The sequence below is a fragment of the Anabrus simplex genome, chromosome 4 (assembly GCF_040414725.1).
Source record: "Anabrus simplex isolate iqAnaSimp1 chromosome 4, ASM4041472v1, whole genome shotgun sequence".
Taxonomy (NCBI): Eukaryota; Metazoa; Arthropoda; class Insecta; order Orthoptera; family Tettigoniidae; genus Anabrus; species Anabrus simplex.
The window spans coordinates 218,634,772-218,658,658 of NC_090268.1; the positions used below are offsets into that span (position 1 = coordinate 218,634,772).

General features: G+C 43.7%; 1 protein-coding gene across 1 annotated transcript in view; it reads left to right on the forward strand.

Moving 5' to 3' along the window:
• Positions 1-1,786: 1,786 nt before the first annotated feature.
• The window catches only part of LOC136871783 (venom dipeptidyl peptidase 4), a 281,475-nt gene continuing 259,374 nt past the window's right edge, over positions 1,787-23,887 (forward strand). The window contains exon 1 of the mRNA XM_067145363.2: positions 1,787-1,822. Coding sequence (XP_067001464.2) covers positions 1,805-1,822 — 18 coding nt within the window. The 5' untranslated portion in view covers positions 1,787-1,804. The remainder of the gene's footprint in view (positions 1,823-23,887) is intronic.

The following is a 23,887-nucleotide window of genomic DNA, read 5'->3' on the forward strand; positions in this document are numbered from 1 at the left end:
TCCCCAATACATGGAGTACTAGCTACAACAATGACAATTTCAGGCCTCCCAGATGCACTATTACAGCACTTGAAAAATAGCTAACGTGCTCTCAGTTCACAAGCCTACTCAATGCAATTCCAACAGTATCTTATACCTTTTGGCCTTCCATGACCAAACTTACAATTTAAACAGGGGTATCTCGTACCCAACCTACTGGGCCTTCATGGAACACAAATAATGGTTAAGTAAATGACCCGAAACACCAAATAGAATGGAGGCGTGAAGTTGCACTCCTAAACAGGCATTCTTAAAACCTGAAAGGCACTAGAACGATGAGACAGGGGCTATTCCCAAACTATGGAGGTGACCCGTATAAGAAAAAATTTAAAACATTAAGGAAGAGAAGAAAATCAGTTACCAAACCATAGTCACCTCAAACCAAAATGAAGGAGAACTCGAGAAGGTGCATCACTCTCTATCCCCGAAATACGGTTACAGATTTTATGAAGTTTTACATAAGCCAGCAGAAAAATACATTTTTAGAAAAGTAGGTTATATGGTAAAAGTTTCGAACTTTCCCGCGGGTCAAACTGCTGAGCTAGCAAGAAATAAAGATGTTAAACGGCCATTACCTTCCTAAAAACCTGCTGCCTGATGAATGAGGCACCTCCCGCCTCCTGCTTCACATACACACACTTAGTTAGATGTTGATCAAGTGGCCAAGAGCCGTGAAAATCCGCAGTTTATAAACCCTCGGGGAAAGTTCGAGACCTTTCATGAATAATCAAGACACATCCACAGAATTTTATTGGAGGAAAAAAATCTGCACTCAAAATCGATGAAGAAATACGTGATTGGTTGGAAATTAATTACAGAAATTCTTGATTGGTTAAATTCAAAACAGGCGGAAAGAAAGGATAAATATTGCCAACCCAAAAATGAATGAACGAAATTTAGTAAAGGAAAAACTTATGAATACAAAATTTCTTCAAAAAAGTTCCTTCACTTCGCACCAGGGTGCATGATTATAGTTTTTTGTAGTGACCTCTCTGAGAGAATGTCCAAATTTCTTGATAAATGGTAAACAAAACGCGTAGAATTGTATACAGTACTGGACAATTCACAATCACAAAATTAAGGAGGTGACATCTTCTGAGGAAAAGTTTAAGTAGATTTAATTCCAAGTTCTGTGTTTCTCCTGTAGAGGAGTTCTAATTGGCGCAAGATTTAAATGTGCGGCGTAGAGGTGTACATCCCGGTACAATTATTATTATTATTATTATTATTATTATTATTATTATTATTATTATTATTATTATTATTATTATTATTATTATTATTATTATTATTATTATTATTATTATGTTCTTATTTAGCTGAGTTAAGCAGACAAACTTGTCAGGGGTTTGATGCTGGCTCAGTCCTGTGGTATTTGAAGGTGCTCGAATACGCCAGGCTCGTGTCGGTAGATTTGCTGGCACATTAGAGATCTGCTGCGGTCGACATTCCAGCATCTCGGCCCCTCCGGAAGGCATATAAAGTAGTTCGTGGAACGTATGAACAATAACGCTGAGTTATTTAGGCCGTCACTTTCACCAGCACAATGGCGGAAACAAACCTTGGGTCGACGTAACTATGACTGCCTTGAGCCGGGCAGATAAGTGTATTTACCGGCAGTGATAAGGGCCACTTATTTTTCTCCCACACGCAACCAAATTATTAAATGTTTACATACATATCTGTCGTAATCTCTAACCTATAATCTTTCTTTATCAAGTATATTTAAACCTTAGTCCACTTCGTAAGTGGTTCAGTCATCGACATGGAGCAGCTAGCTTGGGTGAGTGCCGCCATATTGTACATCACTAGAGATAAGTAATGAAACTCAAGTGTTAAAGCCGTTCAGCCTGTAAAACCACAATACGTGCTACTCAACGGCTGAGCTGAGGCCATGTCTCTGTAGTGGTGTGTGTGTGTGTGTTTTTCACGTAGAAGGGCACGAGTCTGAACCCCGTTCACAATTTCAATGAGTTTAGTACCGTTAAATGCGATGTGGTTGACATGTTACGGCCGTCCTAATAACAGCATAGAAACAAAGTGGATAAGTACTTGTGCCTAACCACCCGAGCGCTACTTTTAGAGCATGCTCCTTTTTATTTTTTATTTTTTACAAATTGTTTTACGTCGCACCGACACAGCTAGTTCGTATGGCGATGATGACATACAAAAGGGCTAGGAGTGGGAAGGAAGCGGCCGTGGTCTTAACTGAGGTACAGCTCCAGCATTTGCCTGGTGCGAAATTTAAAAAAAAAAAACCGGAATACCATCTTCAGGGCTGCCGAATACTAGATACTGGCCGCACTTAAGTGACTGCAGCTACCGAGCTCGGTGAGAGAGCTTGCTTCCTTACACACAATAAAGAAGAGAAAAGTAACAAGAATGATACTCTCCAGCAAGTCCTCGCCCTGGACGAGATCTGCCCTGATCTTGACAATATTGCTCGGTCGGTCATCTTTCTTCACTTCGCCCATAAAATCATATCCGGTGACTCCGGAGGCCAATGATTTTCGGTTTCCTTCGAAACAACGCCTGAACGACTTCGGCTCGTTGCGCCTTGGGGATAACAGGAAGTATCAATTCTTCCTATCTGTGGGTCGTGGCTTTAAGCCCGGCAGAGGTCTAGTCGACACTCCATGTCCTGTCGCATTTGCTTTTGACAGCTACAGGTCACCCAACAGATCTTTATCTTTTAGAGTAAAACAAACTGACCCGTAGATGGTAGCTTACGCCATATGGTGATGATTATTATTCATTCATTCATTCATTCATTCATTCATTCATTCATTCAACTTCGCTAATCGGCCAACTAGGGACCACGATAAGCCTCACTTTACATTCTGGCATTTGTTCATCTTTCGCTTGATCCACATCGTCTTCATTAGCTCACTGTGTTTAGCACGACGTTCTTCTGTCCATTTAGCACCAGTTGCCCGTTTTTCGTCCCGGAAAGTCCCAAAAGTCTTGATGGCTGCTCTGAAAAGATTTCGGTCTTGTGCATCTTCTGCTTGTAGGCCCAGTTCTTTAAGATCTTTCTTGACATTAACGTACCATGGCATTGCCGTTTTTGGTTTTGCGTCAAATATACTGAAGATACGTTTCGTCCATCGAGAGTCGATCATCCGTCGTATATGACCGTAGAAGCGAACTCTGCCTTTACGCATTGTGTCCGTGATCTTCTCTATCTTAGAGTATACTTCTTGCCTAGATTTTCTAATGTAGATGCCATTTTTGTAGTTTGGACCAAGTATGGTGTGTAGGATCTTTCTTTCTTTCCTCTTTCTTTTCTCTCTGATGCTTGTTGTTTAAAGAGGCCTAACATCGAGGTCATCGGGCCCTAATGGTACGAAACGAGACAAAAAGAAATGACAAATTAAAAAGTCCAAAATCCTCCACTGACCACAGTTCAAAACGTGAGGACGAAGAATGAATGGATGGATGGATGGATGGATGGATGGATGGATGGATGGATGGATGGATGGATGGATGGATGGATGGATGGATGGATGGATGGATGGATGGATGGATGGATGGATACAAATTTAAAACGATCAGTGGAACCGACCCACAGTGCCTCACATGCAGAGAAGCTGGCGTAGAACAATAGTAATACTGACCAAGGGACTGCTTCTATAGCACGAAACTGAAGCGATGATGCTTGTAGTCGAAAGGGGTCCAAAATCCAAGTCATCGGCCCCTCATAATGGTACTTATCGCTAGAAAAGTAGATCCATGGTATTTGTCATGTTGCGGTACTAATCAAGAGTAGCGTTGACTCGCGGTATTCCACACATTATGATACTACTCAAAGGTAATGAAATTCGCACATGTATTACAGACCTACTGTATTTCGCACATTGCGGCGCCCTTGACAGGCAACGCAAACCTATGGTGTTCATCACCTAAGTGTACTAACCACAGGGACTCGTACTATCCTATGGTGTTCCTCATATAGTGGGTACTAATCAGAGGCAAGCCAGAACCATGGGTTCCGTCATCCCATGGTGTCGCTCATAACTACTAATCACAGGTACTGTAAAAACCGTCGCAATCTCGTTTGCTACTAATCACAAACCTATTTGGTACCTAACATAGTGATACTATGCGCAAGGAAAAGCGACCCATGGTGTCTCCCGCGTGGTGGTACTAATCACAAAGAGTTTCATGGTTCTAATATAAACATCCCTTGGTCGCCCCTTTTAGTCGCCTCCTACGACATGCAGGGAATACCGTGGGTGTATTATTCGTCTGCGTCCTCCACCCGCAGGGGGTGGTGACTAGATGGAGAGAAAGTTTTAAATTACGAAAGGAACATTTTAAAGTTTACGAAATCATAGTCACCTCAATACCAAGTTGAAGGAGTATACAAGAGGGTTCACACTCTTTACTCCCTAAGTTAGGCTAAGGTCTTTAGACGTCGCTAAAAAGTTACATTGAAAGATTACATATATAAATGATTTTGAAACCTTCCTCTCGAGTTAGCTTTCCGAGACTATTACATGATTAAATATGTCTGCCATTACCTTGAGCTCGTGGGCCTTCCGGAGATGGACGAGGCAAGACCCCTGTCTCCTCTATGAATACACTATAAACCTCTTGACTGGAGTGATCGGAAGACAACATGCTCCAAAAGGACCCAGCTTTTATAGCGGAGAGGAAGGCTCCAGAATTCTCTGGGCCGAAGCCCTGGACACACCCATTATTACTATTGGTATTAAAGAAATATAAAAAATATTGATTGGCTAAAATTTTAAAAAGGCGGGAAGGGATAGAAGTGCTAGTAACCTTAGAACACCAAAAACAATCTACATACAATTCAGTTTTGAAAAGCTATGAAAACAAAATATATCTTGAAATGTAACTGTCCATCCTCTCACCAGAGGGAGCACATAATTCGACAGTAGAGTCGTTTGGAGATAAAGTTCGAAACTTTTCCAGAAATGAGTTTCACTGTTCATATAACAGGTGGCCTTCTAAAAGGCGCTTAGTTTGAATGTATGGGGTTGGTGTACCTCCGGTACAATTATTACTATTGTTATTCTTCTTCTTCTTAATGGTGATGATGATGATGATGATGATGATGGTGATGATGATTGTTGTTGTTTAACCCTCTTGGAGGAGCCAGGAGCCGATCTGGTCGGCCGCTCACCATCAGCTGGAAGAGGTCAGAGCTCCGCCTCCACTCTACTACTGTAAAGTGCCAGGCCGTTTTCAGTGGAAATACATGTATATTAAAATTCGCGTTTATCTACCGGTGTATAGCAAACACTGGCATGAAATTTTCTACATATCGACTACATAGAATTAACAACTGATGTAGAGTGATACAAAGAGTCAAAAACGTTTCATTGTTAATTTATACTTGTCGATAACGTTTATTTTTAGGAAGAGAAACCATTTTCGCAATTTCTCTCTCAATATCTATTTTGAAAAATCATTTATGATACAAAAGAATATACGTAATTATGTATCGTGTATTTCTGAATACAATAAATTATATAGAATAACTAATTTGAACGAGAAAAATAAAAACATAAAAAATAAAAATGCAAACATATGTCACTAGTAAAAACAAGACAATTTTACTCACCGACAAAACTCGCGTATATGTATCGATGTATGGCAAATACTGACGAGAAATTGCCTACGTGTGGATAACAGAGTATTAAAAAATTCTGAATTGTTAAAAAAATAAAATATAATAGTTGATATTATAGTTTTTGTTTTCAGCAAAATCATTTTCTCGTTTTCGGTTCTAGTATCTACTTGAAAAAGAATTTTACAGTACAACAGAATATACGTAATTAAGAACTCTACGGCGCTAAAGAGCTGATTTGCTTTGGCCTGCCAAGCGACCGCTGCTCAGTTCGGAGACCTGCAGTTTACGAGGTGAGGCATGGTCAGTGAGACCAATCCTCTCGGTCATTATCCTTGGTTTCATAGACCGGGGTCGCCCTTTCACCATCAGATATCTCCTTAGTTGCAATCACTTAGCGTCACTTAGATTGAGTGAACCTCGAACCAACCCGCAGGAGCAGGCGAAAATTCTTGACCTGGGCGGGAATCGAATCCATAACCTCCGGGCGAGAGGCAGGCACGCTACACTTGGCCCGCGGGGACCGGCATTTACGAAATGATAGAGGAGAATATGTGACTATAATGTGTAGCAGAGAGAACGTGAAAAATAAATTGAAGTATGATATGGGCGGAGAATCAGACGGAGGGGCATGTTTAGGTCCAAGAAGAGGAGACAGGAGATTGAAGAATGTTGTCAGGTTCATTGGGACAAATTTCCACAAAATGTTCTCCACTTATATCATCATCATCTTCGTTATCACTACTTTTATCTACCACCATATTCAGAGTAGCTTTAGTGCCGTTAGAAACAAACTTCTCTTCTTTAGCTGCGGTGATTCCGCGGGCGTGTCCGGTATAATTTCGTCGCTACTCTCTGAACTAAATTCACTATCGCTATCCGATAGATCGTCCGCGTTAACTTCGCATTGTTCCAAATACTGCATTAATGTATCGTCATCAACACCTGCTGAAAAAATATCACATGAACAACTTGGCATTTTGCTGTCACAAATCCACTCACTGCAAGGACCAATCTCTTACCGACCGGTTATCGGTGTTTGTAAACACAGGAAACGACTCTTGTGAAAGCTATAACACCCTCTTAGAACTGCCCAGATTGAAAGCCCAAAGTGCTAAAAACGTCAGAGACAGAAATGAAACTGATGGAAAAGCTAAAGACTCACATGGAAACGCTACTAACCGGAATATAAGCTGATATTGAGGGTATGCTAAGAGACGAGATCAAAAATACAATTTGTCAGGAAATGAAGAGGCATCTTCCATGCCCTAATATAGCCAAACCTAAAGCACCTAAGCCTCCAGAGATAGCATCGAGAATCAAGGATAACATTAATACAGATGCCTTAAATGAGGGAGAATCACAAATTTTCAAGAAGCCCATAAATGGAAACGAGAAATTATCTTTATCTCAAGAAACAGATAAAGACCAAAGTGAAGTGTACGTTACTACTCCCGCTCCAACGGAAGAGGTGGAAATACACGGTAGCATTATCACAAGAGAGAATGAACAGAGACCGTCTACCAAAGTCACATACCGAAAGAAACAAAGGAACAGCGCGACCATCACTGGAACCGAGGAACCGGAACCAAATAGTCTTCGAGCTGGAGAATGAAGAGCCTGGCTGTATGTCGGGCGCGTACATCCTTCAGTGAAGAGGGAAGACTCGGTAGCCCACATAAATCAATGTGGTATCACAGGGCAAATAGAATGTGAGCAACATGAATCAGTGAGCTTCAACAAACCATACGAAATTGGTATCCCTTTTGACAAAAAAGAGTTGATAGAAAAATCCGACGCTTGGCCAAAGGGTATCATAGTAAGACGTTATATTTTTTGGAAATGGAGATAGGAAAGAAGTAGAGCATAGCGCAAAGGATGAGAGTGTTACAATAAAGCTCTTAACAGGGAATGTAGCAGGTTTGACGACATTGCTCAATAGAATAGGGACACAGGATCTATACTCCAATAATAGCCCAAGCGACGCCTTAGACGACCCCATAAGCTTAATGTTATGGAACGTAGAGGGACTAAGAAGCGCCCTAAACCAAATGCCAATGAATATTATTGACACGGACATTGTAATACTAGTAGAGACTTTCCTAACAGATACATTATCAATACAAGGATACTACACAACACACAGTCTGGCACTGCAAGGAGCAAAAGGACGACCCAGTGGAGGAATATATTGCTTACTAAAACCGGAACTAACACCAATGAGAACTATGTACAGAACACCGCACCTTTTGCTGGTCAAAACCACGATGATGATGATGATGCTTGTTGTTTTAAGGGGCCTAACATCGAAGGTCATCGGCCCCTAATGGAACGAAATGAAGGACATGAGATATGAAGTTAAAATTTTAAAAAGTATCCACTGACTAGAGTTAAAAAAGAATGGTAATGAAGAAAAATGAGGGTGAGATTAAACCAGTCAGTGGATCTAATACGCAATGCCTTATGTTCTATTAAAATAAGAGAAAGTACAGGAAATCGAAGGAATAAGGCATCGCCCAGTAATACAGATATTAACACATAATGTACGTTAGACGTTAAAATAACATATTAAAATGCGCAACACAAACTAAAATGGAGTCAATGAGATAAAAGCGCAACTGACATAAACAACACTAGGACAAAGGACATCATCACACACGATAAAACAGACCGCTATCCCTCATAAAGCGGATGACGAGGTCTGCTGACTGCTCGTCATCGCGCAAGATAAGGGAGATAGTACTCGGAAGGTTAATACTACGGCGCAGATCGACCAGGTCCACGCACTCCGTAAGGATGTGTACCACGGTAAGATGGTCGCCGCAGGCACACACCGGAGGGGGTTCTCCTTTCAGTAGATGGGAGTGCGTCAAGATACCGTGGCCGATCCGAAGGCGACATAATACCACGGCTTCCCTCCGCGAAGCCCGAAGGGAAGTCCTCCATACCTTCGTTGTTCCTTTTATCGCTCGCAGCTTATTGGGAAGTGGGATGGCCTGCCACTCCATCTCCCAATGAGACATAACCAGATGTCTCAGCTGAGAGCGAATATCACTTGCTGGAACCTTGAAAGGCAACGGGGGCAGTGTAACTGCCTCCTTGGCAGCCTGATCTACTAACTCGTTTCCCTCTATGCCCATGTGGCTGGGGAGCCACACGAACGTAATTCTGGTGCCGGCATCCGAACACCCGGCCAGCAGGTCCTGGATCCGCTGCACCAGAGGGTGCCGAGGGAAACAGGTATCAATAGACTGAAGCGAACTCAAGGAGTCAGTACACACGAGAAAGTGTCGGCGTACATTGTCTAGTGCGTACCGCAGAGCCTCACAGATAGCATAGAGCTCTGCCGTGTACACACTACAGGTGTCCGGGAGAGCAAAAAGAAACCGATCATTGTCGACAACGAACGCACAGCCCACCTTCGTATCTGTCCTTGAACCATCCGTGTAAACGACGACCGAACCTGGATAGCGGCCAAGAACGGACAGGTAGATCCTCCGATAAATCGAAGGGTCCGTGTCTCCTTTCGGGCCAGTGTGCAAATCCAGGATGATTTCAGGTCGTCGTACAACCCACGGAGGTACCCCACTTGGTTGTCTGACAAGGCAAGGAATCGAAGGTACGTCAAACAATTCATAACTGCTATCCAAGCGTATCCCAACCGGCCGCGTCGCACGAGGATGAGCAACGTACAACAAACGGTTGCCATTGTTGAATACGCAGGGATAGCTCGGATAAAGTGGCATCTGTCGCAAATTTGCAGCATACGTAAGTAGTAGTTGCTGGCGCCTCAGGTGTAAAGGCGGCACACCAGACTCAGCGAGCAGGCTAGCGATGGGGCTAGTACGAAAAGCTCCCGTCGCCAACCTAACCCCGCTGTGGTGGATACTGTTCAGCTTCGCAAGAACGCTTGGCCTTGCGGAGCCATATGCTGCACTGCCGTAGTCTAACCGAGATAAAATGTGTGCCCGATAAAATCGCAGGAGCACCACGCGGTCAGCTCCCCAATTAGTGCTGCTAAGAAACTTCAAGAGGTTAAGCCTCTTGGTGCATTGCACTTTTAGCTCCCGCACGTGTGGCTCCCACGATAATTTACTGTCAAAAAGGAGCCCAAGAAATCGGTAGGTGTCAACAACTGGAAGAACGACATTACCTAGATAAAGCTCAGGATGAGGGTGAAGTGTACGTTGACGACAAAAGTGGACAACGGAGGTCTTTGCGGCAGAAAACCGAAAGCCATGTTCTAAGGTCCACTTCTCCACCCTCCTAATAGCTTGCTGTAACTGTCGCTCTGCGACTGCCATACTGCACGAGCTATAGTGCAGAGCAAAATCATCCACATATAGGGACGGTATTACGGCTGGACCAGCAGCAGCGACAATACAGTTTATGGCAATCGCGAACAGAGTGACACTAAGAACCGATCCCTGTGGGACTCCATTTTCTTGAACGTGGTATTGCGAATATGTCCTACCTACTCGGACACGGAATAGACGGAGGGACAAAAAATTCGCAATAAATACCGGCAAGTTACCTCGGAATCTCCATTGATGCAGGACTGAAAGGATGCCATATCGCCAGGTGGTGTCGTAGGCCTTCTCCAAGTCAAAGAAGACAGCTACCAAGTGCTGTTTTCGGAGAAACGCATCCTGGATAGAGCTCTCCAGGCGTACCAAGTGGTCTGTGGTGGATCGAGCGGCTCGAAATCCACATTGGTACTCGGACAAGAGTCCTTGTTTCTCCAGACACCACACGAGTCTGCGATTAACCATCCTCTCAAATAGCTTACACAGGCAATTTGTAAGACAAATCGGTCTGTAACTTCCTGCATACTTAGGATCTTTGTCAGGCTTGAGGACAGGGATGACTATGCCCTCTCGCCACTGAGACGGAAAATCACCCTCTGTCCAGATTCGGTTGAACACACGAAGGAGATATAGTAAACTATCATCACTAAGGTGTTTCAACATCTGGTTATGGATGTTGTCCGGTCCGGGAGACGTGTCCTTGCAAAGCGCTAAGGCGCTGCGGAGTTCCCACTCCGTAAAGGGCACGTTGTAGTCCTCTGAAGCTTGGGTGGCAAAACTCAGGTGATGAAGTTCTGCCTCCCGCTTCAGAGGGAGGAAATCAGGATTGTAATTCCCGGAGCCAGATACATCCGCGAAATGACTAGCGAGATGGTTAGCAATCGCGAGGGGATCAGTGGCGACACTGCCTGCAATGGAAATTCCCGGTACAGCAGATGATCCTTGAATACCCGAAATTCGTCGAAGTTTCGTCCACACTTGAGATGATGGAGTATGTGACGTCATGGACGACACATATCTCTCCCATGAAGCCTTCTTACTTTGTCGAATAAGAACTCGCGCCTTAGCGCGGAATTTCTTAAATGTTACCAAGTTGGCCACAGTAGGCTGTCTACGGTAACGCTTATGAGCGCGACGGCGTTCTTTGATGGCTGCTGCTATTTCATCGTTCCACCAAGGAACGAGTTTTCGGCGAGGAGTCCCCGAGAAAAACGGAATGGACTCCTCAGCAGCAGCAAGAATATCTTGGGTGATGTAAGTTATTTCCTCGCCGACGGTCCGCCTGACATCTTCGCTAAAGACAGCTAGTGATGTGTACTTTGGCCAATTAGCATGTTTAAGAATCCATCGAGGGGGAGCCTCGACGGGTTTATGATTCAACAAAGTAAGAACGATGGGAAAATGGTCACTGTCACAGAGATCATCATGTGCATTCCACCGAAACAGTGGAACCAACGTTCGGCTAACGTCTATGCGAGAATATGTGCCGTAACGTACACTAAAGTGAGTTGGTTCCCCTGTGTTCAAAATACATAAATCCAGATCTGATAGGAGTGTTTCCAGCTCTCTTCCTCGGGGGCAAGGAGTCTCAGAGCCCCATATGGGGTGATGGGCGTTAAAATCGCCCAATAAGAGGAAGGGTGTTGGAAGCTGATCTTATAGATCTTATAGTGATGTTCAGATGCTGGCCTGGTGGAAGATAAACATTACACACTGTGGCTATGATAGGCAGCGAGACGCGAACAGCTACAGCCTCAAGAGGGGTTCTTAAGGGAACCTCTTCGCTGTAGCTATCAGAACGTACAAAAATGCCAACGCCTCCGGAAGCCCGGTGAGCATACTATCGTTCTGTCGAGTATAGTTTGAAATTCCTCAAGACCGTGTGATGACCAGGTCGGAAATTGGTCTCCTGAATACAGACTATACTCGCTGCGTACTCACTAATAAGCTGACGTAACTCAGCAAGATGCCTGTCATAACCGTTACAATTCCACTGTAACAGTGCCATAGTGTGGACTATAAAAGGAGTGTTAGGTTATGAGCAACAAAATGCTCGTAAGCCTAAACACTATCTAGTTCTACATCCGAAGATGTAGAGGACAGCGCGACATCCATCCCGTCATCAAAAGATGGCAGGGGTGCCGCCCAGAACTTCGACGCTTTTCGGGCGCGAGGGGGTCCCCTACGAGGAGAGCGCGCAGGTTTGGGAGCAGGAGTGCCTCCCGGCGCATACTCATATCCCCCAGATGGAGGGCATGACTACTCCTTCGCAGGGGAAGTCCGAGAGCGCTCAGGACGGGCGCTCTTCTTCCCCTTTTTCTTTTCAAGTTTAGACGGGCTGGGAGATGGTTTCCCAGCCCTGGTCAACGAAGCCGCCTCCGCCGGCTGGGGCACGACTTTCGTCGACCTCCTAGGGGGGGGGGAGACTTAGTCTTCCCCCCTTGCTGTGCCGGCTGGCAGTTCCCAGCCGGCACAGACTTCTGGTTGGTCGAAGGAGGGGTGGTCCCCCCCTTCGAGCTTTGACTATTTGCGACGTTGCTGGGAGCAGCAACAGTCGCCTTGGGCGCAGCGGTCTGGACAGGTGTCTTGGTCGTAAATGACGAACCTGGAAGACTCTGAGCTATCAAGCTATAGTCGAGTGTACGGGCAGGTGTATTCATAGAATGAAACTTACGGCGCGCTTCCTGGTAGGAAAGACCATCCAGGGTCTTGATCTCCTGGATCTTCTTCTCACTCAGGTATGTCGGACAATTCCGATCCCGAGGAGAATGAAAACCGGAGCAGTTAGTGCACTTGTATGGAGTTGTGCACTCCTCCGCGCCGTGAGCTACTCGTCCACATGTACCACATACAGCCTGATTCGAACAGCGAGATACCATATGTCCGAATCGCTGGCATTGATAGCATCGCATAGGAGGCGGGATGTACGGCCTCACATCGCAACGATAAGTTGTTACCTTGGCTTTCTCTGGTAACACTGACAACTTGAAAGAGACAATGAAGGCACCAGTGGCAACGTCTTCACCGTTGACCTTGCGCGTAATGCGCCGGACGTGTGTCACGCCACGGTTCTTCATGTCTTCCATCAACTCGTCGTCAGTGTTCAAAATAAGGTCGCGGTGAAAGATGACTCCGCGAACCAGGTTCAAGGACTTATGCTCCTCCACTTTGACGGGGATTTCGCCAAAGTGCTCGCACTTAAGCAACTGATCAGCTTGCAGTGCTGTACGAGTCTTTAGAAGCAAACTACCGTTGCGCATTTTCTTAAGGTCCTCAAGTTCGCCATAGACGCCTTCGATGTGACTACTAAACAGGATCGACTTCACCAGCTTAAAATCGTGCCCATCGGTTCTGGTAGCGACCAGAAACCTAGGGAAGCTGGATCCCATTCCTTCGCGCTGCGCATGTTCCCAGGGAGTCGAACCTCTCAGGGAAGCAAAGGTTAAAGTCTTAGGTGGAGGACCACCTTGAGAGAGCCGACTTCGTTTGGAAGCCATGCCCGATAGCTTCCTCCCCGAATGCCACCCACTCCGATCAGGGGTCTCTGTAGCCGAACCAAGCAGCCAAGGCAATACCCACCTGGTCATAGCAGGTACTGCCCGGGGTCCGATGTTGGACGATGCCTAGTACGGGATGACTGAGGCAATGAGTACTAAGACCCCTTCCTCCAGTGACCCGCAATAGCATGTACCCCATAGTGTGTACAGAGAACTAAATATAGGGGAAAACATAAAAAATAATTAATAATATGTCCTTCTGGCATTCGGCTGTGCGGGACCTGTGTTGTCAGGCGGATACTACTGCGAAGGTACATGGCGCTCCCACCACGCAATGGTCCTGGGTGGACAGTTGCGGGCTTTTGGGCGTAATCGCACACGTAAGAGGCCCATCTCCGGGCAGTACGCACAACAAAATTTTGAAATGGTCTACGTCTGACTCTCGGAAAAATAATAAAAATAAAGAGATGACCATGGCCACATGACTCTTTAAGTCGCCTTCTACGACAGGCAGGGGTTACCTGCGAATGTATTCAACCCCTCCCATCCACAGGAGGTCCAACACATTATATCAAACCGCAATCCATGTCCGCGCCAAGGTCGCCCCTTTTAGTCGACTCATACGATAGGCAGGGGGACCGCGGGTGTATTCTACATGTGCGTCCCCCACCCGCAGGGGTATTGTGTTTGGTCCGCGAGAGGTATTTTATTTCCCTGCGTAGCAGGTTCGTGGAAATATACTACTAATAACGTGGACATCGCTCTTCAATAAGTGCGAGGAAATGAACGAAATCCCTGACACATGGCGACACTCAATGATGAAGATCTTATATAAAGGAAAGGGAAGCACGAGTTGCCTGGATTTGTACCGTGGAACTGTCTTAGAAAACAATGTCTTTAAACTCCTTACCAGGTTATTAACAACGAGACTGATAGAAGAGGTAGACCACGCCTTACCGGAAGATCAATTCGGCTTTCGACGAGGGAGATCTACAATTAATGCGATAAAGAATCTGACTGACGACATAACGGATACCCTCAGACATCCAAAAGGGAAACTTTATGCGATCTTCGTAGACTACAACAAAGCGTTCGACCTAGTGGACAGGGAAATGCTACTGAAGAAACTGGGAAACATAATAGGATATATGAATCCTTTAACGAACATCATTAGAACCATTCTTGCTTATAATTACATCTCTGTAAACGATAACGTCGCAGATGAACGGAGTACTACAGGGTTATTCAATGAGCCCCATACTCTTCAATACAGCGGTCTCAGACCTAATATGGCATTGCTTCCACTTACTTGTGCCAGGCTCCTCCCTTTAATCTATCCTGTCACACCTCCCTTGGTCAACTCTTGTTCTTTTCCGACCCCAACGCTATTAGGTTTGCGAGGGCTAGGGAGTCTTTCGTTTTCACGCCCTTCGTGGCCCTTGTCTTCCTTTGGCCGATATCTTCATTTTTCGAACTGTCGGATCCCTTCCATTTTTTCCCCTTTGATTAGTGTTATATAGAGGATGGTTGCCCAGTTGTACTTCCTCTTAAAACAATAATCACTACCACCACCATCAGACCTAATACCCACTGTAAAGGTCTAAGGCGACGAGGTACATATATACATGTATGCAGATGACATGGTACTCGTATCAAAAAACACGGAAAATTACAGGCTGCTTTCAACAAGCTGAACATTTGGGCAGAGGACAATAAATTCAGAATGAATCGACAAAAGACGGTACAGATGATCTTCCGCAAGGGAGGCAGAACAGCATTAAAAGAGAAAATTCTCTATGAAAATGGAGGAGAAACTGTGACAATAGTAAACAACCTTAAATATTTGGGCATTACATTGCAGACGTCAGGAACTACTTATACCACACACATCAAGGATAGAGTGGCTGCGGCCGTAATAGCAATGAATGACATCTTGATCTTACGTACACTTTCGGTTGAAGTCGCTATGAAATTGTTCCATGCAAAAATATCTCCGATAATGACGTAAGGACTAGAATTGATATGGGAACATCTCACTAAAGGAAATATTCGAGACATTGAAAGTGTAAAAGCAATCTACCTGAAAAAGGTATTATGTTTGTCCAATTTCACTCCTTCAAGACTATGTTACTAGCTGACAAGAGAACTCTTCTATACAGAAGAACTACGTCACAAACTAATATTGCCGTCTACAGATGCATTCAACCAGTTACAAACAGAGCTGCAAACCAAGAAGGGAGATATATGGGAAACATTTTACACCTCAGAGGCTATGACCAGTACGGATTGGATGAAGGCCAACTATGAACTCAGGCACATAGTGACTAGATTAGCAATACGGTTTTCATCGTTGTGTGTGCTAACAAAACTTTTCACACCCCGAGAAAGGAATGTATATGTGTACTGTGCGAGAAGACTTGCGACTTATATCATGTTGTGACGTGTATTGAAAGACAGATGGGACTAACCAAATTCTGTTTGATGTAATTAGTCATGTAAACATATTTTAATGGCCATTGGCTGCAGTAAAATCTTTATTTATTATTAGAACTGCCAAAGCAAGGACAGGCACACAATAACCTGTAGCCCTTTTACTACAGATTGTAACAAAAGTACGCACGTCACTATAGGTTCCCTCAAAATTATGTGTATCGCAGAATTCTAAGCCGGCCGATGTAATCGGCTCTGGCAAGGGGCCTAACAACGAGGTCATCGGCCCCTAATGCTTCGAAATGAGACGAAATTAAATGACAACTTAAAAGTCCAAAATCTTCCACTGACCAGAATTCAAAGCATGAGGACGAAGAATGAATGGATGGACCGATATGAATTTAAAACTGTCAGTGGATCCGACCCACAGTGCCTCACATGCACAGAAGCTGGCACAAAACAATAGTATTACCGACCAAGGGACGGCTTCTAGAGCACGGTGCTGAATCGATAATGCTTATAGTCGAAACGGGTCCAAAATCCAGGTCATCAGCCCCTCATAATGGTATTTATCGCTAGAAAAGTAGAACCATGCTATGTGTAATGTTGCGGTACTAATCAAAAGTAGCGGAGACTCGCGGTATTCCACACATTATGGTACTATTCACAGGTAGTGTAATGCGCACATGTAACACAGACCTGTGGTGTTTCGCACATTTCGGCGCTATTTGCAGGCAACGCAAACCTGTGAACTTCCTCACATAAGTGGACTAACCACAGGGACTCGTACTATCCCGTGGAATTCCCCACAAAGTGGAACCTGAGCATAGGCAAGGCAGAACTATGGTGTCGCTCATATAGGGGTACGAATCACAGGTACGGTAAGACCCACCTCTTGATTCACACACTGTCGCTACTGATCACAAAATTATTGAGTACCTAACATAGTGGTACTACGCGCAAGTAAATGCAACCCTTGGTGTTCCCAGCGTGATAGTACTAATTACAAATAGTTTCGTGGTTCTAATTGGATCATCACTTGGTCGCCCCTTTTAGTCGCCTCTTACGACAGGCAGGGCATACCGTGTGTGAATTCTTCGTCTGCCTCTCCCACCCACAGGGGGTATGTGTTTGGTGCGCGAGAGTTATTTTATTCCCCTCAAGTCCGCCGGCAAGCCGGTTAGGACACCCCCTATCCGCCACCTGGAAAGCGCCACGTGGGAGTATCATCTCTCCCCCTTCTACGCCAGCGTAGTAGGTTTGTAGATTATTATTATTATTATTATTATTATTATTATTATTATTATTATTATTATTATTATTATTATTATTATTATTACGGAGTTTTGTGGATTTCCAGAGGTGAAAGAAAGGTGCGGGCTGGAATAGGTCTCAACTACAGAAGCACGAAAGATGAATTAAAATTTGAACAAGGTTATATTTTCAAAACTTAACAATGGTAGCATAGAATTTTGAGTATACAACAAATAACAACAAGTTAAATCAGGTACACAATTTAGAGAATATTTAACCAGTTCCCACTAGGGGAAATGACCAAGGCAATCAGGTATACAGCCGCTGTACCAAAAACCAGTTAAGTGATTTTTACATATCCTGGGCTACGGCCCGAATTCATTAACCCCTGAGCTGTCAGCTCACAAACAGGGCAAAAAAAAAAACAACCCTAAGTACAAGGAGCACTTGCTCCTAATTACAATGTTAAGAGAAAAAGAGCAGACCCGCTCTCAATTTTATAAGCCTATCAAAGGCTACAACAAACTTCATTCCTAACTGCTTTACAGATTTGTAATTTATAGATAGACAGAAAAGAATTTACATTTTAAAAGGGCAGTTTACATACTAAAGGTTTCGAACCCTCCCCGAGAGTTAAACTGCTGAGCTAGCAAGAAATGGAGATGTTAACAGGCCATTACCTTGTAGATGAACTGCTGCTTGGAGAAAGAGGCGCTTCCCGCCCCCTGCTATATATATTCACACACTCTGAAAGATGTTACTGAAGTGGCCCCGAGACAAGAAAATCAGCAGTTTATATACCCTCGTGGAACATTCCAGACCTTTCATGAATGATAACAACCGCCCACAAACTTTTATTGGCCGACAGCAAAAACTAATACACAAGACGATGAAGAAACACCTTATTGGTGGAAAATTAATTACAGAAATTTATGATTGGCTAATTTCAAAACTGGCGGAAGGAAATGATTATATTGCCAACCCACAAAGCACAGAACAAAATTTAGTAAAAATAAAACTTAGGAATACAATATTTCTTCAAGAAAGTTCATTCCATTGCACCAGAGTGTGTTACCATAGTTTTGGGTAGCGACATCTGTTAGAGAATGTTCAAACTTCTTGATACGGAGCAAACAAACACAAATCAAAATAGACACAGTTCAGAACACTTCAAGATTACCAAATTTACAGTAGTGAAATCTTCCGAGAAACCATTGAGTTAATACAGTTTGTTAAAGTTCAGGCTTTCTCCTGTAGAGGGATTTCAACTGGCCCAATATTTGAATTCGCGGCGTGGAGGTGTACCGCCTGGTACAATTATTATTATTATTATTATTATTATTATTATTATTATTATTATTATTATTATTATTATTATTATTATTATTATTATTATTATTATTATTGTACCGGGCGGTACACCTCCATGCCGCTTATTTAAAATTTGCGCCAGTTGAAACTCCTCTGCTGGAGGAAGTCTGAACTTTATCTACGGTATTAATTTTCTACTTTCTCAGAAGATGTCACTACCTGGAAATTTTGGAGTTTTTGAACTGTGTCATTTTCGACGTATTTTTGTTTTGCTTGTAGTAAGAAGTGTGAACTTTCTCTTCTAGAGGACACTACTGAAGATCAACAATAGTGCACCCTAGTGCGGAGTGAAAGAACTGTTTTTCTGGAGAAAATTTAATTTCAAAAGTTTGTTCTTTGCTAAATTTCCTTCAGTCATTGTTTAAGTTGGCAATATTAACCCTTTCTTTCCCCTTGTTTTGAATTTAGCCAATCCCGAATTTCTTAAATTAATTTTCCACCAATGATGTGTTTCTTCTTCATCTTGTGTAGGGGTTTTCTTTAACCACCAATAAAAGATTGTGGGCGGGTGTTTTCCTTCCTAAAACGCCTCGAACTTTCCGCGAGAGTATATAAACTGCTGATTTTAGGGTCTCTGCGCCACTTCTGTTCCATCTTTTCGTGTGTAAAGTACATAGCAGGGGGCGGGAAGCGCCTCTTTCTTCGGCGGCAGTCAACAACCAGGTAATGGCCGATTAATTACTTCTTTTCTTGCTTGCTCAGCAGTTTAACTCTCGGGGCGGGTCCGAAGTTTTTCCATAATGTAACCTTCCTTAAAATGTATCTATTCTATCTTTAAACTGCATATCGGGATAGAGAGTGCTTAACCCTCTCGAGCTCCCAATCATATTGTTTTGAGGTGAACTTATTTTCTCAACCTATTCTTCCTTACCATTATGTAAATTTGTTTCTTTCTAAAGTCACCTCTTCAGTATGGGATTAGCCCTTGCATTTGTGGCCTAGAGCCAGATTAGGTTTTAAAAGCAAATGTATTAGGAGTGCAGTTCGACTCCTCTCAACTTGGTATTTTAGAGGTCATGTAATTATCCTTTTATCGCTTAATAGACCTCAGTAGGTTGGGTATTTTACCCCTGTGCTTACGTCCTTAGAGGACAGCTTGAAAGTAGAGTTAGGTGTGGCCTTGTGATAGGCTTAAAACTTTGAGAGTGGATCGCTCTTTTGCAATTTGTTTCTGCGTGCCTCTAGGAGGTATTACTGTGTAATTCGGAGCAAGTGCTCCTGGGCATGATTGGGGTTTTCTGCCCCTTTGCTAAACCTTATGTACATGTAAATTCGGGCTACCTGCTCGAGAATTGGAAGTTCGCGGCCCGAAGCCCAAAACCTGTAAATACTATTGTTGCTCTTTGTTGCCTTGCTACTCTGTACCTGCCATTCTTGTTAATTCTGAGTTTGAAAAGAAAATATAACCTTATTAAATTTTAAATTAATTTTACTTTCGTAGCATGAGACCTGTTCACCACCCCGCACCTTCTTTCACCTCTAACTACCACAAAAACACGGTAACAATTATTATTATTATTATTATTATTATTATTATTATTATTATTATTATTGGCAGCCCCGTGGTCTAGGGGTAGTACACCTGCCTCTCACCCGAAGCCCTAGAGTTCGATTCTTGGCCAGGTCAGTGATTTTTATCTGAGCCTGAGGGCTCTTGGAGGTCCACTCTGCCTACGTGATTAAAATCAAGGAGCTGTCTGACGTAGTGATAGCAGTCCCGTTCTAGAGAGCCAAGAATAATGGCCGAGGGTATGCATCGTGCTGATCACGCGGCGCCTCGTAAACTGCAAGCCTTCGGACTGGGTAGCGATCACGTGGTAGGCTATAGCGCCATGTTCAGAACAGTCTCTATCGCAATACGCCTAAACGAAAGCTGGTTCCGTTGCGGTCGTTTTCATAAAGTTTTTAGCCTGGCGCAGGCGATATTTTTCACAGTGAAATTTTCCGGTGTGTGGAATGACACGACAACATAGCAGCCGCTTCTGTGTTGCCTCATAATGTCAAAACGCTTCTCATTTGATGTAGACTTTGAAAGACGAGAAGGAGGTGGACAGAAATCCAGTTTTCATTCTTTCCTGTTATTTCTTAGCTTAATCGGACAGAGCTAAAGCCACCTCAACAACTTCGACATTTTCTCCTCTGCTTTGAATTAGCTAAAAGATAAACCTCACAAAGACAACAGTTCTCACATGTTGATAGTATGGAACATGTCTTACGGCTGGGGGTCATGAAATTAACGATACAACATGTGTGACGCGATTTTACCTAGTAACCGTACAGACTGTGATAACCGTATACCTAGGATTTTTAGGTGCTGGTAGGTTAGAATGCAAAGTAATTTGGTTTGTAGGAAGTGTGACGCAACCTGTTATACCACAATGTAGGAAGAGTAGCATAAATTCAAGGAGTTCTAGAGGTGTATCCCTAATATCTATGCAAATCTTGTAGCATAACCGTTGTACAGTGTAGGGTATACTTGTTACTGGCTTAAGTAAGTTTGCATTCTAACCTATCAGTACCTAATAATCCGGACTCTAGTGATAACTATCGATGGATGGCCATGATTGAGAGACATAAAAGGGGCGATGTAGCCTAATCTGCCTTTGTGATATCAAAAAAATAAACTAATTGTTATCATTTTGAGTTTCATTTATTGAAAAATATATTTATTATTCGATTTTCTTAAAGGTAAATTTCATACCATTTTTAGGTTGTGTCTCAGCTCATAAATAAAAAAGGAACAAATCGGTGATCACCGAAGTGATGATGATGATGATGATGTTTGTTATTTAAAGAGGCCTAACAGCTAGGTCATCAGCCCCTAATGGTACAAGGTGCATCGGAATGCAAATTAAAACTTCAAAATGTACCCACTGACTAGAATCTAAACCGAACGGTGATGAGAAAATGATCTTAAAACAATACCAACCAGTGGATCCAATTCGCAATGTTTTAATTATTCGGATGATACGTATTATTTAAAGGGATCCAAAATTCAGGTCACCAGCCCCTCAAAATCGTACTACTGGTAAAGCAGAACCATGGTGTTCCTAATATAGTGGAACTAATCACAGGTAACGTATACTCATGGCGGTACTGATCACAGGTAATGTAGACCCATGGTATGTCACACACAATGGCACCACTCACAGGTAACACAAACCCATGGTGTTTCGCACATAAGGGCACCATTCACAAACAGCGCAGTCGCATGGTGCTCCTCACATAATCTGACTAAACACGGGCGCCGGCATTTCTGTAGTATTCTTCACTTCTTGGAACTAATGACAGGCCACGTATACTCATTACGTCGCCCACATAGTGGTACTAATCATAGGCAATGTAGACTCACGATGTATCACACATTATGGTGATCCCACAGGCAACACAAACCCATGAAGTTAATCACATAATGATACTTCTACTCTCAGGCAACGCAGACCCATGGTTTTACTCACATAGTGGTACTAATCACGGGCGCCATCCAAACCAGTGGTGTTTCTCACATACTGGCACTAATCACAGGCAACGTAGACCCATAGTGTTTCTCACAAAGTGGCATTACTCGTAGGTAACGCAGGCCCATTCTGAACACGGTGGAACACACAATGGATATTATCACCAACAACGCCCAGACCCGTAGTGTTTCTCGCGTAATGCTACTGCTCCTATGTAACGTAGACCAATGGTTTTCCTCGCAAGGTGGTAGTTGTCGCGTGTAACGTCGATACATGATGCTCCGCACTTAATGGCACTAATCACAAGCAGTCTCCTGGTTCTAATGCCATCATCAGTTGGTCGCCTCTTCTAGTCACCTCTTACGACAGGCAGGGGATACCGAAGGTGTATTCTTCATCTGCGTCCCCAACCCACTAGAGTGGGTCACCCGAAATGTAGATCTCAGTGTGAATAGATAGAATAAAGGAAATAAAAACGTACTGAGGAATCTATGAGTGGAACCGAGAATCTGTATTTAGCAAACATAGGAGCAAATCAACAGAAAATTTGTTTACATCATCTCATTCAGAATTTATTTTCCGGTAAATAAAATTCAAAAGTGGAATGTGGTTTCAATCGGTAATACATCTCACTGGAAAATCCAAACGAAGCAAAATAAAATAAACTCTAGCTGAGAGCAACACCTCCAAGAAGGTATGTGTAAAGGATTTTTGAAGAACCACATGGCAAGCAGTAGTGTAAAGTTGGCATATTGGCGGAATCCTTTAGGATCAGGATCCAGGATCGCTCGACTAAGTTAAGCTAACCTAACCTCACCTCACACTAGGACCTAACCTCATACTGGAGCTTACCCTCACACTGTAGCTAAGAGTAGGGGCTTAACCTCACACTTTGCAGGGGCTTAACTTCACACAGACTTTGGCGGGGCCTAACCTTACGCTGATCATACATTAACCTAACCGAAACTAACCTAACCCAACCTAACCTAACCTAACCGACTCTGATGATGATGATGATGATGCTTGCTGTTTAAAGGGGCCTAACATCGAGGTCATCGGCCCCTAATGGTACGAAATGAAATGACAACAAAAAATTCAAAATCATAAACTGACCAAAAGAAAAAAAATCGTCATGAAGAAGGAATGGATGGACATGTAGCAAAAAAAACCAAGAAAAAAACGAGCAAACAAAAGAATTAGTGGATTCAACTAAAAAGGATCATATATAATTTATTACTGACCAAGGGACCACTTAAAGCAGAATCCTGAATCGAGGATGCTTGATGTCGAAAGGGGTGCAAAATCCACGTTTAAGGCGCCACAGAATGGTGCATGTCGCGAGGAAAGTACAACCATGCTATTTGTCATGTTGGGATACTAATCAAAAGTAGCGAAGACTCACAGTATTCCACACATGATACTAATCACAAGTGTTGTACTTCGTACAGGTAACGCAGACCTATGGTGTTTCTCACACAATGGCGCCACTCATAGCCAACGCAAACCGATGAGTTTCCTCACCTAGGTGTACTAGTCACGGGTGCCGGTCCCACGGGCTCCGTGGTGTTCCTCACATAGGGGGTACTAATCACAGGCAACGCAGACCCACGGTGTCGCTCATATAGTGGTACAACTCACAGGCAACGTCCAGACCCGCGGTGTTGCTCACATGGGTACGACGCACGGGTACTGGAAACCCACAGGTGAACCACTCTCTGCTTCTACTAATCACAAACCTATTGTGTACCAAATATAGTGGTGCTACTCGTAAGTAAAGGCGACCCATGGTGTTCCCCGCGTGATGGTACTAATCAATAGTAGTTTCATGGTTCTAATACCAGCATCCTTTGGTCGCCCCTTGTAGTCGCCTCTTACAACAGGCAGGGGATACCGCGGGTGTATTCTACATGTGCGTCCCCCACCCGCAGGGGTAGT